This window comes from Hetaerina americana, unplaced genomic scaffold (assembly GCF_022747635.1).
Source record: "Hetaerina americana unplaced genomic scaffold, ioHetAmer1.1.p SCAF_1, whole genome shotgun sequence".
Lineage (NCBI taxonomy): Eukaryota > Metazoa > Arthropoda > Insecta > Odonata > Calopterygidae > Hetaerina > Hetaerina americana.
In genome coordinates, this window is record NW_027286069.1 from 34,972,465 (window position 1) to 34,989,279 (window position 16,815).

The window sequence follows — 16,815 nt, forward strand, 5'->3', positions numbered from 1 at the left end:
TTGGCGCATATACCGTCTGTATTATTTTGCAATTTTTCACGGGTAATTTTTTATTGTAATTTTAATGATCAGTTTATCGCCAACTACCTCAAAGCGATCGTTTGGTAATCTTCATCAAATTGAAATCTCTATTCATAGGGTAAGGTTTTGCTTAGGAAAATTTCAAGGGCATGACTTCGGCGGGTTCCCCCTTCGCCTTTGAACCGGTCCGCGTCACGCACTCTGGGATTTAGGGTTCAAAACCGCCGCTCCTCCGACTTCGCTCTCCCGCCGAATCCGTCGAATCTCTCACGCCGACGAGGGGCACGGGACGCGAGAAGGGCTGCCGTACACACGCGTCCTCCACCGTCCGGGGGGACACCGGGGAGCACGTCCGCCCGCGGCAGAATTCGAACAACGCGCCCCCATGCCGTCTCGCAGCTGCGTGCGGGGCAACCCCTCCTTCCCTCCCGAGGGTCCGTTCCCTCCACCCCCCGCAGGAAGGGTCTGCGGGGCGTGGAGGAGGCGGTGGTTTGAAGGGAATTGCGCTGGTGCGCCGTGTTGGGGTCCGATCAATAAGCCGAGAGGGACGGGGGGGCGTAGTGGGGGCGGCGGTGTGGGCAGGGCGAGGGAAGAGAGGGACGGCGGGAGGGAGAGGGGAGAGTGGGAGGGAGAGAGGACGGGTGGGTGGCGGTGAAGGAAGGGGAGGAGAGGTTAGGAGGGAGTGGGGAGCGGGGGCGGAGGTCGGGGGGCGTGTGAGAGGAGAAAAGGAGAGGGCGGGTGGGAGGGGAGGAAGGGTGAAGAGAGGGCAACAGAAAAAGAGAGAGGGAGAGAGAAGTGAAGATAGAGCCCGGGTGCGGTAAGAGAGGCGCAGTCGCCGCGCTCCGTCGAGCGAGAGAGGCGCGGTTGTGACCAGAGGGGAGAAGCCGGAGGGAACAGGCGGCGGTTACAAGACCGACAGACCCGGACGCAAAGGTTTTGGACGGACGGAGGACCGGGTGGCAGATCAAGAGGAGAGACAAGAGACCGAAGAACCCTCTCTTCCTCCTCCTTCCGTCTCCACCGCAAGAAAACCTCTCCGTTCCGCCGCCGCCTGCTCGCTACGAGACTGCGGAGTGAGCGCGCCGGGATCGAACATCTATTTGGGAGCGGAGGAAATTACCCACACACACTCACGTAAAATAAGGCAAGCCCTTTTCGACCGGTCCCTCCCTCTCATTGAGAGAGAGAGAGAGGGAGTAGGGGGTTGCCGACGACGCAGAGGAGCTGCGACTCTCCCGCACCGTGCTGTGGTGCGGCGGCCAAAGCAGCACCACTATCAAACCCCACCGTCGCCGGTCGCTGCGAAAGGGTGAGGACCCACCGCTCGAGAGAAACTCCCCCTCTCTTCGCACCCGCACCAAGAGCTGAATGGTTTGATGCGGGGCCAAGGCACGCGAGGACCCAGTGCCATCTACTTGGTCGGACAGACGCTCCTTGTCGGTGAGTGTTCCTGCGTGGTGATTGTGGTTTTGTGTCGTCCCTGTCGATCAAGGAAATTTCGTGACCCTAGCACTGTCCTCTGCGGGACACCTCAGTTAATTTTTTTTTCAAGGTGGGTCGCACGCGGTGAGTCTATTTGTTTTGGGGGCGACCGGCCGACCGCGCGCCCTTTCACCTCTCTCATACCCATTCTCCTCCAGGCGCGATGGCTTTTAATGCGGCTCGAGGAAGGAATGGGGAGCAGGTGAACGGGGTAGTGCGGGAAAGCGGTGTGGGGAGGGACGGGGAGGCGGGACAGAGCGCTTCGGACTGCCGCGTGTCCTTCGCCGCAGTGCAACCTCTGGTCGCAGTGCTCTCGCTTCTCCCTCTCCCCTCCCCAGGCCCGTCTCGCCTCGTCTCCGGCCGGTGATCAATTCATTCTTCCCTTTGTGGGTCATTCAGAATGGAAAGGCTTTGGTGCCAAAATACATGAATCGATATTCCAGTCCCTAATTTAAATGCCTCCCAAATGGTCGAATGTCATGATATATTTCTAAATGATGGGTTACGACATTAAAATGGCTTTTCTTTGGGAGAAGTTTGGTTTCACTTCTAGCGACCTGACAAAATCGCTAACTTTGATTTGGCTTCGAGGATACCACTTAGAGGGCTTGAAAAATGTTAACTATTGTAGATATTGTGCGTTTCATGTCTACCGACATTGTAACATGCATCATGGCACAGAATGGGTTTGAGTAATGGTGGATCCACATCTACGACAATAATTCTACGCTTATATCAGTAGTGTTTAGGTATTCATATTGTTTAACGCGTATTGTTTTCGGTCTGATTGTGGACCCCTGTCGTAATACTCTGGCAATCAGGGTTTGCATATGACGTTTATGTTTTGATTCATGTTGCCATCCCTAATGTTATTCCATTGTACCATATGAAATAACGTGCCGAAAGTGGTTGACACTGTTTTGAGGTGGATCATGAGGTGTGTCCGTACACGCTTACGTGTGTGTGTTCGCCAACAGGGCGCGTGTGAAAGACTTCCTTCCCCTCACTCACTTTTCTCCCATCCCCTCATCCCCTTTCGGTTCCCGGACGATTAAAAAAAGTCCGAGGCGCTTTGGTTTCAGTCATTTTCCCGTTCATTGCCTTATCCCAACGTGGTTCATCACGAGGTGATCGCCTTCAATTACGGCATTTGGGGGCGGAGGGGAATTGGAGGGGGAGGGGCTGAACCGTCGCGTGATTTGCACGTATGAATGTGTGTGTGGAATGAAAGAGAGAGAGTGGCGGGTGTTTTATGAGCGTCTGTGCAGAGCAAGGTGTGTTGTGTCTCTGTGTGTTACCACGACGGCTCACACCCCCTTTGTCACAAACGCCTCTACGCCCCTTCCTCCGGGACCAACATATACGCTCCCTCAGCCCTCTAGACCCCCGCCCCCCTCGTTGTCCCCCGTCATCCCCACGCGGTCGTGTGTGCACCACCACGGCCGCGTGTCCGATTCCGACCCATTTTTTTCCCCCGAGCGCGTTTTTCACTGCAGAGCGGCGGCGGCGGCGTGCGCCACCCCCTCCCTTACCCCCTCTCCTCTATCCCTCACTCCACCCCTCCCTTACTCACGTTCGTATCCCACCATCCCCTATCCCTTTAGACCCCCCACCAACCGCTTGGCTCGCCGCGTGAAGTTGGTGGGAGGTGAATCGCGTTCCACGCGCGCTGCGTATCGATTTTCCACCCCCAAAATGTCTCTTTAATCCCCTTCCGTCAATTCTTAAAACTGATGAATAATTTTTCGCCGCCGCTGCCACGGTCAATGCCTTGTAAGGTGATGACGGGAGGTGAGAGGGGAAGTGGGGAGGGAGGAGGAGATGGTGTGTAATGCACTAGAAACCTTCAGTCCGTGGAGTTCCTTTGGATTCCACGACGAAATTCCCAGCTTGCAAAACCGCGAAGCATCTGTTTTTCAATCTTTACAGGACCTTTCGTTTTAATGCGCCGCAATGAATCAACTCGGAATCGAATTCTCCTTAACAAAACTTTCCTAAGCCTTCCCGTAATGTTTGTGGTTAGTGTGGATGTGCAAATAATGCGAGTGTGTGGTTGGTGTATGTGGTTTTAGTCCTTAGTTCACTTTTAAGAGTTTACTCGATGAGGTATGACAAAGCGGTCTTTCCGGTGCAATAAAATATAAAATACCCCACGGGAGATTTATTACGTTATACATTTATTTTAGTATAGAAATAATTTTAAGGATTCAAATCTTTTTTCCATTCCTTTACACTTTACTACAGTGACTTAAAGGGAGCTGAAAATTCCCTTATGCATTGTTATAGTTTGTGTACAGTATGCACATTTAGAATTAAGTTTAGCATGTAAGCAATCAATGAATTAATCCCACTTACGTACGTATGTAGGTTTGGCGTCAACTTACAGTACAACTGTATATAGTTATCATTTACGTTTACGTCTAAATCCATAAGATTCTGAGATAATTTTAAGATATTATATTATACGATACGATCGTATAATATAATATCTTTCTATTTTTCAGACATAAAAATAACTTTGAAATCATACCATTAGTCAGTCAAGACACGCACAATATTAAGTTTAAGAGTAGCTCATTACCCATACATTCGTTGTTCTTACCATTAAGGATAGCCCGCAATCACAAGTACTTGAAGAGTAGTTTAGTTGATCGTAGAAAAAACTTAACTCTTAAAATGTGAATCGTGTGCTCATTGCCACAAATCGGTTCCAATCCACGACCGAGACCCGAGCTCACCTAGCCCGTTTCGCCAGGCAGCTTTTGGGCGTCGGCGCGGACCCGGGATGTGGAAGCTCAAGGGCAACCCCGAAGGTGTGCCGTACCGCGGGAATGGTGTCACGAGCGCGCAACGCACGAGAGCGCGGTTCACCCAAATTTGGGGACGCCCCATCGCCTTCTTCGCCCGAAGGAACCTCACCGCGGGTTTCCGCGGGAAGGCCCCCGGGGCGAAGATGGTCGGTGTGGACGGGCGAGGAAGCGGCTGAAACAAAATACTCACCCCCGCCCAATTCACCCACGAAACAATACGCACACCGTTTATTCCCCACCCCTGCTCCAATTCGATACGGTTGAAGTCGTTCGGGGAGGGAGGGAGGGTGATGGTGAAAATGGAAGGGGTCTCAAAAGTTGAAAGGAAATCTGTCGTTTCTTCCTCCTTTCTCTGTCTCACTCCCTCGCCCCCTCAAGTTGTTTCGGGAGCGAATGCCGTAGACGGAGGAATGGTAGGGGTGTCGCCGCCCCTTCGAACGAACCAACTCTCTTCCCCCTCCCTCTCCGGGCCTCGCCCTGACCGCCACGTCCCACCGGAGACGGTAGACCTGGTGGTGTGAGGAGGGGGAGGGTGTGGTTGGGCGGTGAGACTTGTCGAAGGGGCGTCGTGGGGGATAAAGGGATGGCGAGTGACTACGGGAACTGTTCGAGGGGGATGGCCAGGGAAGGGGATGAGGAGAGGGGCGGGGGTTGCCGCCTCGGGAAGAGGAGTGGAGTGGCGTGTTGGAATGGGTGAGACTCCCACGAGGGGTAAGGTGTGTGGTGACGTCAAACGGAGTTCTCGCTCGCTCCTCCCGCCTCTCTGTCTCTCTCCGCCACCCCGCCAAATCCCCGCCCTCGCACACCCCTCGTGACACACCGACTCTATAGTGTTGGCAGATGGGTGATTGCCTCTGGGCGATTCAGCCAGGGCCGGGCGTGTAGGAAAGCAAACGCATGCGTTGCATTAAATTCCAAGCCATCATTCTCCCATCTATCGCACTCTCACGCGAGTGTGCGCTTGTGTGGGTGCGTGCACGATGCACACCTATCACACAGAGAGGTCTGACGGAGTCGACCGGGAAAGTTTCGGATTTCTTCGAGGAAATCGCGAAGGAGTTACCGTTTATGTTTAGTTCTGGAAAGTTTTTCTTTACTTTTGGAGCCGCGACTCCTAGTAAAAGATCGGTCCCCATCTCGAGCTCTTATTCTTACGAATTTTATTCGTTCCTCTTTGGTTTGTTTTCGCACAGACACCCGCTTACATAATTACAGTCACAAAAGTCCCCGACGTGCGACCTTATCACGATCATCTCTGTCGCACAAGACAGCCTCTTTCTTTCTGTCTTTTCACGCAAAACTTTCAGTGGGTTATTTCGTCTCCACATGGCTCTTATGGGCTTTTTTCCTTTTCGCTTTTGTGACTTCCTTTTCGTAGAGTCTTCGCACCACCTCCTAAAGGTTAGCATTGGTTTTATTTCATGAACTCGTTTATCGCTCTCTTGTAAAGTGATTCAGAAGTTCCGGTTCAATGTTTAACAATGCCTTACATCGTGCTTACCCTAAGTGGAGCAAGAGGCAAGTCTTGGAGCTGTAGAATCGACCTTTTTGATACCATTCGATCCATCTTCAGCTAGATAATTTAGCCGGATGCATACTGTGATTCTCGCATTTTTCCGCCGCTTGCATTCTACTTGTAATTCTCATCTATAATTTTCTGCGCTCGGGCTAAGCACCCTGAGGAAATGGGTATATTAATCCGTAATGGGTCGATCCTTTTCGCCGCCGCATAATGTCGCACCCTGTAAATCTTTCACCCTCAAATTTCTCATCACTGTTTACACTATAAACCAAGTACTCCGCAAACATCTGTATCTCTAACCTCTCACCCATGGTAATGTTTCACCACTGCACCAAATACTGAGGCACAGTAGAATATCATTTGGAAAGAGAATCCTGGATCGCAGTGACTCCGGTAACATTTATGACTTAACTTGTGTATAACCTTCAATATCATGGCTTAATTATTCCTCCGGGATCTAATTGGTCACAGTAGTCCTCTTGGCGTTGGTATTAATCGGTATTTCTTCAGATGGAAGATATTCATATGAGTTATAATTGTTCTAAAAGTGGCACATTTTGTATTGGTTTTACCTGGCTCTCAAAAATATTATCAATAATATCCTTTCAATTTTAAGCACGGCTCATTAATTATGTACTGCTGTTGCTTAGGTTCCACGAGGAAGTTGCTTGAAAGGTATCATATACATGCAGAAACACCGTATTGAAATCAAGCAAATAAGCTTCATAATTCGAAGATGTTTTCGATCATAAATTCCCTGGCTTGCCAAATTTGCCTCGTTTAAGCACCGAAGTTCGCATCTCATCTCCTTTGGAAATGTTCAGGAAATTTACATAGTTGCAGAAGAATATTTTTAGCAAGGAGAGATACGATAAACGTTTTCAGAACCTTCTAAAACCTTGTCAGGCAGTTAAATTAACCCAAGGTGTTCTCCAAAGCTCAACTTAGTCAGAAATTGAAAAATCGTTTCCTGCTGAGAATTGTTGATCTTTGACAAGTAGCTGAGTTAGGTTTGAAAACGTAACACTTCTGCTTGGACCATGGGAAAGCAATTATTTAGTCCATGAATCGATTAATTGCTGCTTTACAATCGTTTCCATCATTACTGAAATGGAGAAAAACGCATTTATATTAATCCAGACACTTTTCATGACCTTTAATATTAGTAATACTCATTAGTACTATAAATTTCCACATAAAGAGTCAATAGGAAGTGTAGAGTATCTCTCACAAGAGAAATTTTCAACCGAGCAACCTCAATAGAACATCTGTTGATGTACAATTACTTAATAACTGCCCAAGTACATATTGAACTTATGTTTGATCCAGCTAAGTAGAGAATATGAGCAGTTACCATACAGATATGATTATTGATTTTAAGTTTCCTCTTGTTTAAAACATTTAGTACTTAACAATTAATGGTTTTTTATTGGGTAAAATGGTGTCACTCTTCTTTCATTAGATGACTTCTATTTGAGTAAAATTTTCTACAAAAGTTATGCACTGTCAAATAATCTTCCTGTCTGGTAAAAACAATTAATTTACAACATTTTACTCTTAGCCTATGATCCATCCTTTATAACATCCAAATTTATTTTCCAATTGGATGATTAATTTCAATTTAAATGAACTTACTTAATCTTCTCTGAAATAATTATATAATCATCAATTTTATAATCCTATGTCTTATAGGAACACTATATTGTGGTTAGACAGTAAATATTTTTATTTTGCTGTCTACTTGTTTCCTCCTTCTGTAATCTCAGTGAATCTCGTCTAACGTAAATCAATTGTTGTTTTTCAACCCTCTTTTTCTCTTGATATTTAAAATATGTGCAGAGTGGATAGACTTTCCTATAATACAATTATTGTCGAGCGATCTTTCGTATGTACCTATTTTTCTGAAAAAAGTACATGACGATGCTCCTTCACTAACAGGGCTTTTGTCTTTTATGACAGGTTTCTTGTCATGTTCATCATCACGTGCTCTTTTTCCAAAACAGTACGCCACCTCCATCTCCCTTCAATGCAACTTTGAAACTCGCTTTGATTTTCTTCAACTCCACATCACATTTACATACGACAAACATATCATTGTTATTTTAACTCACACAATTATTTTGCATCCTTCATTCAAATTCATCTGCTATATTTTTTGCTTGAACTTTACGTTAAATATCACCCTTATCGCATTTTATTGTTTATTTCCGAGGCATTCCTTTCATTTTAAACGCAAGACAATCAGGTTCGCGTAAATTATTTGCATAATTCATGACTCAGTGTTAAGGTAACTACCCTAATATTATGTTTGGTGTATTAACATGGTGTTGATACTCGTACTTTTATTTAGAAAAATATCTTTTTTACCTGTGATGATATGCTAACGTTTGGTGTTTGCAACCTTGAGGTGTTACGCATGTTGCTGTGGTTGCCATGCGCCGACTTAGTTGTAAAATCGGCGTGATGTGTTGAGTGTTGTCTGGAAACAATCCCCTTTCGCGAGCACGTATTCCGGGAGCAGTGGTTTCCGACATTGCACAAGGGTTAGGGGCACGTTTCGAGTACCCCCGTACGTACTTCACTGAGCCTCTAAGGGACCCCTTGAACCTCCGCCTGCTCCCGGACGCAACCAACCAACAGGGCACATGATTGAGTGTTCCATGAGGCCCACAGCCTAACCACGTGAGCCGAAGTGTTACTGGTCCGTGTATGTTGTGTGTGTGTATGTTTGTGTGTTGGGTCTAAGCGTTGTCGTGGGGATGCGCCGTCCTTCTTTCTGGATCGTGATCAGGCCTACGAGTGGAATGAGACCATTGAGTCAATTGTGCCAAAATAAACCCTCCCGAGGTTTCCTCACCGGTACAGGTCTAATTTAAATTGCGGGAAAATCGCGTCGCTTTTGCGGCCGCCACGCCCCGGACCGTGGAGCAGTTTGGGTTTTCTGGTCGGGGGCTTGCGGACGTGAGAAGAAGGGAATTGAGACAAATGGGGCCTTACTGGCGCCTCACGAGTTGCGGCTTTTGCCAGGATTTTCCTGCGCATGCAGTTCCAGAGTATCGAATTTATCTTTCTTTATTATCGACCAACCATCTTCCTTTAAATTGAGGGATCGGGCGAGATCCGCATGCCGCTCCATCCAGCTCTATTCCGCATTCCTTCCTCATCTTGAGATTTTCTGCATCCCAGTTATAGTTGTTCTTATTCAAAGTTTATTTATAATATTAAAAAAAATTGTGGTTCAACCTTTATCGAACTAGCACTATATTTTTCGTTGAAACAATCTTTTTTTTAATCCTTTCAGAGAGGAATTGTATGCAATAGGATAAAAGTGTACAGTTCTTTGCAAAATAATTTGTATATTTTCAGGGTATAAAAAATATGGCACTCGTCCATATTACCAAACTTGCTTTCATTCCAAACTAGTTGAACGTAAAAGTTGGTGTAAGAAACGGATATATTACATTTACACGGTATAAGTTTTCGAAATGTTTCGCACAAATCGACGATAACTTAAAATGTAAAATAATAATTTTTTAATGCACAAATTAATTCAATGAATCTTAAAATAAATTTGTAAATTTTACAAATTAAGTTTCTTTAGTAAACTAAAATGGTTGGTTGATTGATAGGTGCAGTTTTTAAAAGTTTGTAATGTTAAACATAAAATGTAAATTATCAAACTTGATTAGACTGGCACGCCAAGGCGGAAAAGCCGGCAGGATTCTAGGTTTTTCGCATCTGGTTTTAATTGAAACAATTCCCTCACTCCGCATTAACACATTGAACATTTAATCGTGGATTAAAATCTTGAATTAATGCCTAAATTTTGGAGATATAAATATATTAAAAAAGACAAGAAATGCGAAATAAACCGTTGACTCAAAGTCATAAGATCCGGTTTTATTTTATTCAGAGATAGACGTTAATACATTTCGAATGTTATTATTACAAGTTGACCCATGAATGTTGTCTTGTTCTTCAAACGTAATAAATATTATCAATGACTCTTCGTTTCGAATGAAAAATTTTAAACCAGTAAAACTTGGGAGGATCTATTTTGACTTCAATCAAATGAACGAACGCCTAATAATGAGAGGATTGATTTTCCAAGCGAGGCTAAAATGGGATTCATGACCAAAAGGATCTTCCACTCGACTTCGTACTGTGACTCGCTCATCAAATGCATTAAGTTGCCAGTATTTATTTTTTTAGCAATAATGATAAATGGTGTGCTCGCTTACATGTCTTTTATTTTTTTATTTTTTTTTGCCTCGGTGTATGAGTGTCGTCTCATCTCATTGGTGTTTTTCTTACCCCCAACCACCTCCGTGTCCATGCGTTGATGCGAGTGTGTGGTTCAAATTAGTTGGCCGTCTTACTCGCCTCCACTCTCACTCCCCTCATCCTCACCTCCGCAACCTACACACCTACACACACACACCTACACACACACACACACACACACACACACACACACACACTCTGGAGCTCCCAGCCGCTCGTCCTCCCGGTGAGGGGCGAGCCATGGACAAGGTGACGAGCGTGATGAGACAAAGTTTGGACCAGCTCCAATGCTCGGGGGTGCCCGCTCTGCATTGTCGTCGTGTCATAGAGTGGATATTTTTAAAAACTCTGCTTTCAATCCGTACAGAGCAAGCGGGACACTCATGTCCCCGAATTAGCCCCCTCCTTCCCGCTCCCCTCGGGGACACATGGATTTCCCCCGACCCAATTTCCTTTGCCGACTAAAGATGCCAGATTGGCGTGTGACTTAAAAGAGGCTGTTGTCCCCAAACAATGCGTCCCAGATCGGGAAATTAAAAACGAAGTTACTCAATTTCACGGTCGGAGAACACGATGGAGATATGCCCATCCATCTGAATTTATTACAAATTGCTCGGAAATGAAAAAAAAACAAAGCATTCATTATTAGATAGGTACGGGCTTTTGCTTACGAGATAGGAACGAGCTCTCAACCAGGTTCATTGATCCATAAGGCTCTACCAAATACTCAAGACATGATACGATCGAAAATATCATTAATCCCGCTGCAATCTATATGGTAATGTTTATATACGACATGTCTTTGCGTCGCTGTGGACTCGTTGGCTTTTCGAGGGTCAACGGGATGATCGAAGGTTGTTTAGCAACACGTCTTTTTCTTTTATCATGCATGCGGTCCATCTCATGAGCAACCTTCACGAATGTTCGCTCATCAGAATCTCTCTGCTGTCGGTAGTGTACAAGCGGTCGATGCTGGACAGAAGTTGCGAAATAGGGTAAAACATAATCTAAGATATTTATGAAGCGGTATAAAATTTAAAATTGAAAATTTTCATTGAAATTAGTTAACTACGTGGACCTTTAGTAGCACAGATGTTTTTATCCCAACGGATTCAATGACATTTCCCAGTTTCTCAATATTTAAAATTTGAGTCCAGAAATCTTTCAACTATTCCGTGACAGAAACAATCTTAACTCAAATTGCCATGCTTTAATCGCTGGACCCGGATGCACGTGACGAATTGCATAAAGTAAACAGAATTGTGCATTGCTAAAACGTAAACCTGGTCATATTTTGTTCATAATTGTGCCACCGTCGATGTAAACTTGCACAATATCACCGAAGTATAATTGTTTTCCGTCGCACTTGAGCGTGACGTGAATCTTTGGAACCTGTATTTCAATGGTAGACGCGCACTCCAAATTCAATACCCTCCGAAAGCGATATGCAGTTTTTTCTTCATTTCTGCTGTTAGGGATGTATAGTGTGCCGGCAGATGTGAGCTTCACGTCCCTTCCTGACGCTCAATCAAGTGGTCCTGAGGTGGGAGCTCCAGTAGTACTTCTGAATACACTGAAATCACTACTCCATGTCTCATCAGCCCTTCCCTAGCTAGCCATCCATTCGCGATGAGTTCGCCCGTGTCATCCCCTGTGCATATCAATTACCCATGCACCCTCCTGCGTCCTGACTGCATCTCCACGGATACAATCTCCAATCCGACGTGAGTGTTGCGAGTGGTCGCGCCATTGGCCCGACCAGGTATGCTTTACTTCTCGAATCCCGCCCCCCTCTCGACCCCGCCCACCAAAATCCCATCCCGTTGGTACAAAGAGGTGTTGGCAATGACAATGATTTCCATGATTGGTCACCCGTTTTTTCCAGACAATTTTTCCCTCTTGTTTCCTGAAACTTTTTCTCTTGACATTTTGAAACGGATTTCATTTTTTACCATTTTGACTAGTGTGAATTATTAATGTTAGTGATATTTAAATGAATTCCGTCAGCTTTCGGCATCCGTGAGGGTTATGTTTGGAAATGGCATCCGCTGCGGGTCACACAGTGTATTACCGTGCGGTAAGCAATAGCTGGTGTTCCCAGGTGCAGATTCCCATCTCGTACACAAGGAAGTTCATCATCAATTTTAATTTTTCACCGGAAATAATATCGGAATTCGCTTTGGTTCTTGTTTTGTCACTGCAACTTCACTGCATTGTGTTGCATTTCTTAACCCAACGTGATCAGTTAATAGACAGAGCTAAGTCTGCAGTGCCTTTTCCTTCCAGTTTGTTTCCCCTGCAATTTGGTTGCCACGTAAATAGCAGTTTAAACAGAGGCATTTATTTGCTTGAATAACCAATTCTGCCATTTTTAAATGAAGGCCATTAAGGATTTTCAAAAATTTACCCTATCCTGCTGCATATTTTAATAATAAATATAAAACATGAACAATTTCCGTTAGATTTATTTATATAACTACCTTTTACATATTGCCGAGCGACCATATGAAACTTAGATGAACAGCAAAGTTTCTCCGATGCTTACGTCGGCATCTTCAAGATACAAGTCACTTATAACCGGGCTTTCAGACAAAATGGGTCGGTGAAATGTCATTTCATGAAATTACGCGAGATTTACCGAAATATAAAATAAAGTTTTCAGAACAGTTGCTATCAGTAACTTACGCTGATTTCCCCATGTTATTGGCATTCGCAAGCCTTTCACCCAACCCTTCGGTAGAATAAAACTTCCTTTTGGTTACACCTTTCAAAAATGATGACTGATATTGATGTAATTTGGTATACTGAATAAATTACATTAAAATCACTGGTGTTATTACGTACTGTAGATTGCTCTTGTAATTCGATTTATTTTTTATGGAATTGACCTTTTTTACAAACAATACCGAAATTTGTATAATATTTCAGTATTTTTGGTGAATAATTTTTACATATTGATTATAATTGACTGGAATCGGTTTTAGCTTTGCGCCCTTGATTTTGCTGTCCGGAGAAACCACATCTTTTTTCATGTTACACCAAATCCGCGACGTGGAGGTCGACTGCATCAACAAGATAAGTAAGCCCGGGAGCAAAGGATGTCTCATTTCTGACAAAACCCTCACGGTATGGTCCAGTTGAGGGCGCTAGACACGGTCCGCCCCAAGGAGCTGTTGCATTTTTCTGTGCGGGCCAAATCTTTGATTGCTGACGGTTGCCGGCGACCCAAATCAATGAATGAGCCTTCGCAGATCTCTGGGGCTGGACCCTGAATGAGGGTGACTACCGCGTAACTTTTCGATCCCTTTAAAGCTTCGGGTGAAATGCATACGATGTTGTCCAACCTCACCGCCTTTGACTGGAGGGACACGTCGGCTTTCGCCGAGGAGACGCTGACGTACCCCTCGGTGTCATAAACGTCAAATGCCATTCCACCCGTCGATCATCGGACGAAAAGCTCCGTGTCAGTCCCTCACAATTGCGCCCACATTATCCGCCCCCTTTCAGCTGTCCTCCAGCTAATAGGAAGATGGGAGAGGGACCTCTCTCACAGGGCCCGCCACTCCTTTGGCGCGACCCTTTGCCATTTTTTTCTCTCCGACCTTCCCCCGCCCCCTCCCCCATGTCTCTTTCTCACTCAATTCTCATCCCCGTTCCATGTGCGCCTTGTCGATGTCCGCCGCTGTCAATATTTAAACCGTTAGCTGAGGTGACCAGGAGGAGGGAGCAGGACGTGGAGGTGGTGGTGGAGGAGGATTGGTTGGGGTGTGGAGGAGGTGGTGGTGGAGGAGTCGGTGGAAGCTGTGGAGGAGGAAGTGGTGGTGGAGGAGGAGGAGATTGTGGAGGAGTGGTGATCGAGGGGTCGTCGTCCGCGTGTGTGGTGGGCCGGGGGCAGCAGCGGTGGACTGGGGGCGGTGGACGGGGGGCAGATACGCTGGGCGTAGGGCCTTTCGAGCCCCTATCGTGATCGGGGGCCCTGATTATGTATATATAAACAATATAAACATATATATACACCCACCTCTCAGTAAATTCAAGCATAAAGATTAACTACGGACGATTGAAAAGGAGGAGAAGAGAAAAAATATTGCTCAGATTGGAGAGTGAACTGTGAATACGCTTTAAGAGGAAGGAGCAAGGAAGGGAGAGACATCATCGAAAGCAACGACAAATTTTAGATAAATCATAAGTTTTTTTTTGGTCCAGACGAAATCACAAGGGATCGAGAGAAAGAAAAAATAAAGCATAAAAAGAGAGAAGCTAGTGTGTGATCCCGCGTGTTGCTGTTTCCGTGTGCTCTTTTAGTGTGGAAACGGGGGTGGGAGGAGAAGAAGTTTGGGCGGGGGAAGAAGGAATCAAGCAAGCAAAAACCAAAACACAAAACAAAAGGATTGAGAGAGGAGGAGGGAAGGGTTGTTTCCATCTCCATCACCATATTTTTTTCTCGCAAACGTTATCAGAGGAGGTGAGGGTGGGAGGAGGTGGAGGAGTCGGGGTGGGTCCTTCGTGCCCATCCCCTTCGGCTGTCAAATATGAGCTGGATATTCTCCGTTCCAGGTGAGTGGACGGGGAGGAGGCTGTACTAGAAGGCTCGTTTTGGGCGGGAGGGGGGGCGAGGACCGGGAGCAGGGGGGTGTGCGATGGAAAAGCGGGGTTCGGGGGTGTTTTGCGAAGGGGAGAGCGGGTGGGAGGAATTGCCGCCGTTGATCGCACCCGTGAGTCACGACGTTCCCCTGGGGGACGGAAGTCCGGAGGAGGAGCCGGAGGAGGGTGCGTATGTGACGCGATGTCATACGGGGAGGAGGGGACGTGAGGTTATTATTTTTCCAAGCGGGGAAAAGTTCCTCCCTTCGTCGGGGACGAGCTAGCGAGTGGGAGTTGGACGGATCGCGGTTCTCTGCCAGCACGCACCTCAAAAGGCTCAATTAAAGGTACGGCCTGTAGGGTTGCCACCTCTTCGACTCACTTGCGGAATTTTCGATGAGCGTTTAGAGACGCTCTTTCTGTTCATCGGTAGACACGAGGGCATATAATACGGTGATGAGAAGTCCAGAAGCGAGGAAGGAGGACTCTAAATATGTCCCAACCAACGGTGAGAGTCGGTTTACACGTGTAATCATGGAGAAAGTTCCAGTGTAATTCCGTTGGAAAATAATCGAGTCATTTAGCCATGTGCAACTGCTCCAAGGAGCACATGACATGGCGAGGGAACTCGTCGAAGTTTTTGCCTAAGAAACATAGATTATTGATGTATTATAAAATAATTATAATAGTATATTAAAATAATTTTCAAACATTTTCCGTGTCGTTTCCCTAAGGAGAATCTGTTCATAAATGGCATTCTCCTTTTAAAAAACTCTTGAGCGCTGCGGCAAAGTTTTAGTGACACGTAACTTTTCACTGAAAATGTATCCCCAAATTAATAGCAAAACGGGTGGAGAGGAGGAAAATTTCACTGAAAAAAGAAACTTGGGGATTGGTTTGTGAGATGATGCTAAATCTCGAGGCATCAGCGTTTGGCGGGACCCCCAATCACGGACCTTCGATTCAGTCGATCGGTCTACGATAGATGAACCATACACCAAAAGAGATGGGACGTGCCCGGGCATCGTTCAAGTTTTGAATGAGAATGCGGAGGACGTCAGCTGTTGCTCCGTTTATAATTTTGCGATCCTCTTACCTTTTTTCATTTTGAAGCTCCGCACATATTTGCCGGCTCCGTTGAACTCGTTTCTTCCCCATACAAGAATGCCCTTGAAAGGTAAGATCGTTCAGACTGTAATGGGAGCCAAAATAGAATCAATCGGCTCGTTTAAAAAATTTGCGAGACGAGTTCAGTATGAAAACTGGGAGACATGCTTAAAATGTTCCCATCTCTTTGAAAGAGGGAAAAGAAAGAACCAGAATATATATTAAACCGTTTGGCCCCCGTCGTCATGGGTATGTGGACACTGGTGATCATCGGTGCAAAATTCGTTGGATGCGTGGTTGTGAAATTCTTAACGTCTTGTCCACATAGGTGGCAAACCCTTTTGTGACAGGCAGCTATCATTAATGAGTAGTGGGGTAGAGGCTATCGAACAAAGCTCTGTGACGGGAAAAACTGCACCAAAGTGCCCCGAGAGCCCTTTCAACCATGACTTCTCTCGACAAGGCGAAGTGGCTCTAGTTATTTTGGCCTCAGAATTCCTCCTATCATCCTCGCTGCACATTTGCGTGCGATTTTAGGAAATCGATATTATTTTCAAATGAAAGTGCATGGATAACTGCGCAATCAGTAATCAGATTGATAAATAAGCCATAAATCATAATGATACGAAGCAATTGTTTGATTAAACATTATTTCCAATAAAATAATGCAAATAATAAAAATAGCATTTATTCATACGATAAAAATTTTTGAGCGAGGTCTTTAAACCGTAACTGAGGAGCCATTCTAGCATTTTTTCTATGAATTGCTCTGTTAATAATCATTTAATGAAACATATTTTTAATTAAAAAAATAATAGAAACAATCAATATGCTTCGTAAAATATTGAAGAAAAAATTTAGCCTAAACTACGAAGTTCACCTCAGTTTCTTTGCTTTGGATCCGTGAATGAGTGAATATGCATAGTTTACAGATCGAATTACATGTTTCATTTCGCAAGAATCATAATGGCAGAACATCATATCGCTTTGCGCCAAGAAGTGAAA

At 45.5% G+C, this 16,815-nt stretch overlaps 1 protein-coding gene across 4 annotated transcripts in view; it reads left to right on the forward strand.

Moving 5' to 3' along the window:
- Nucleotides 1-810: 810 nt before the first annotated feature.
- Nucleotides 811-16,815, forward strand: part of qvr (protein quiver) — a 129,539-nt gene continuing 113,534 nt past the window's right edge. Inside the window, exon 1 of one of the 4 annotated variants that reach the window (XM_071588242.1) lies at nucleotides 811-1,461. Coding sequence is in view for 2 of the 4 variants with exons in the window: in XM_071588208.1 (XP_071444309.1) it covers nucleotides 1,398-1,461 (64 nt within the window). In the remaining 2 variants the exon portion in view is untranslated. Of the gene's footprint in view, nucleotides 1,462-14,004; nucleotides 14,677-16,815 lie in introns of those variants that run through there. The other 3 variants (XM_071588208.1, XM_071588234.1, XM_071588216.1) reach the window with 3 other exon arrangements.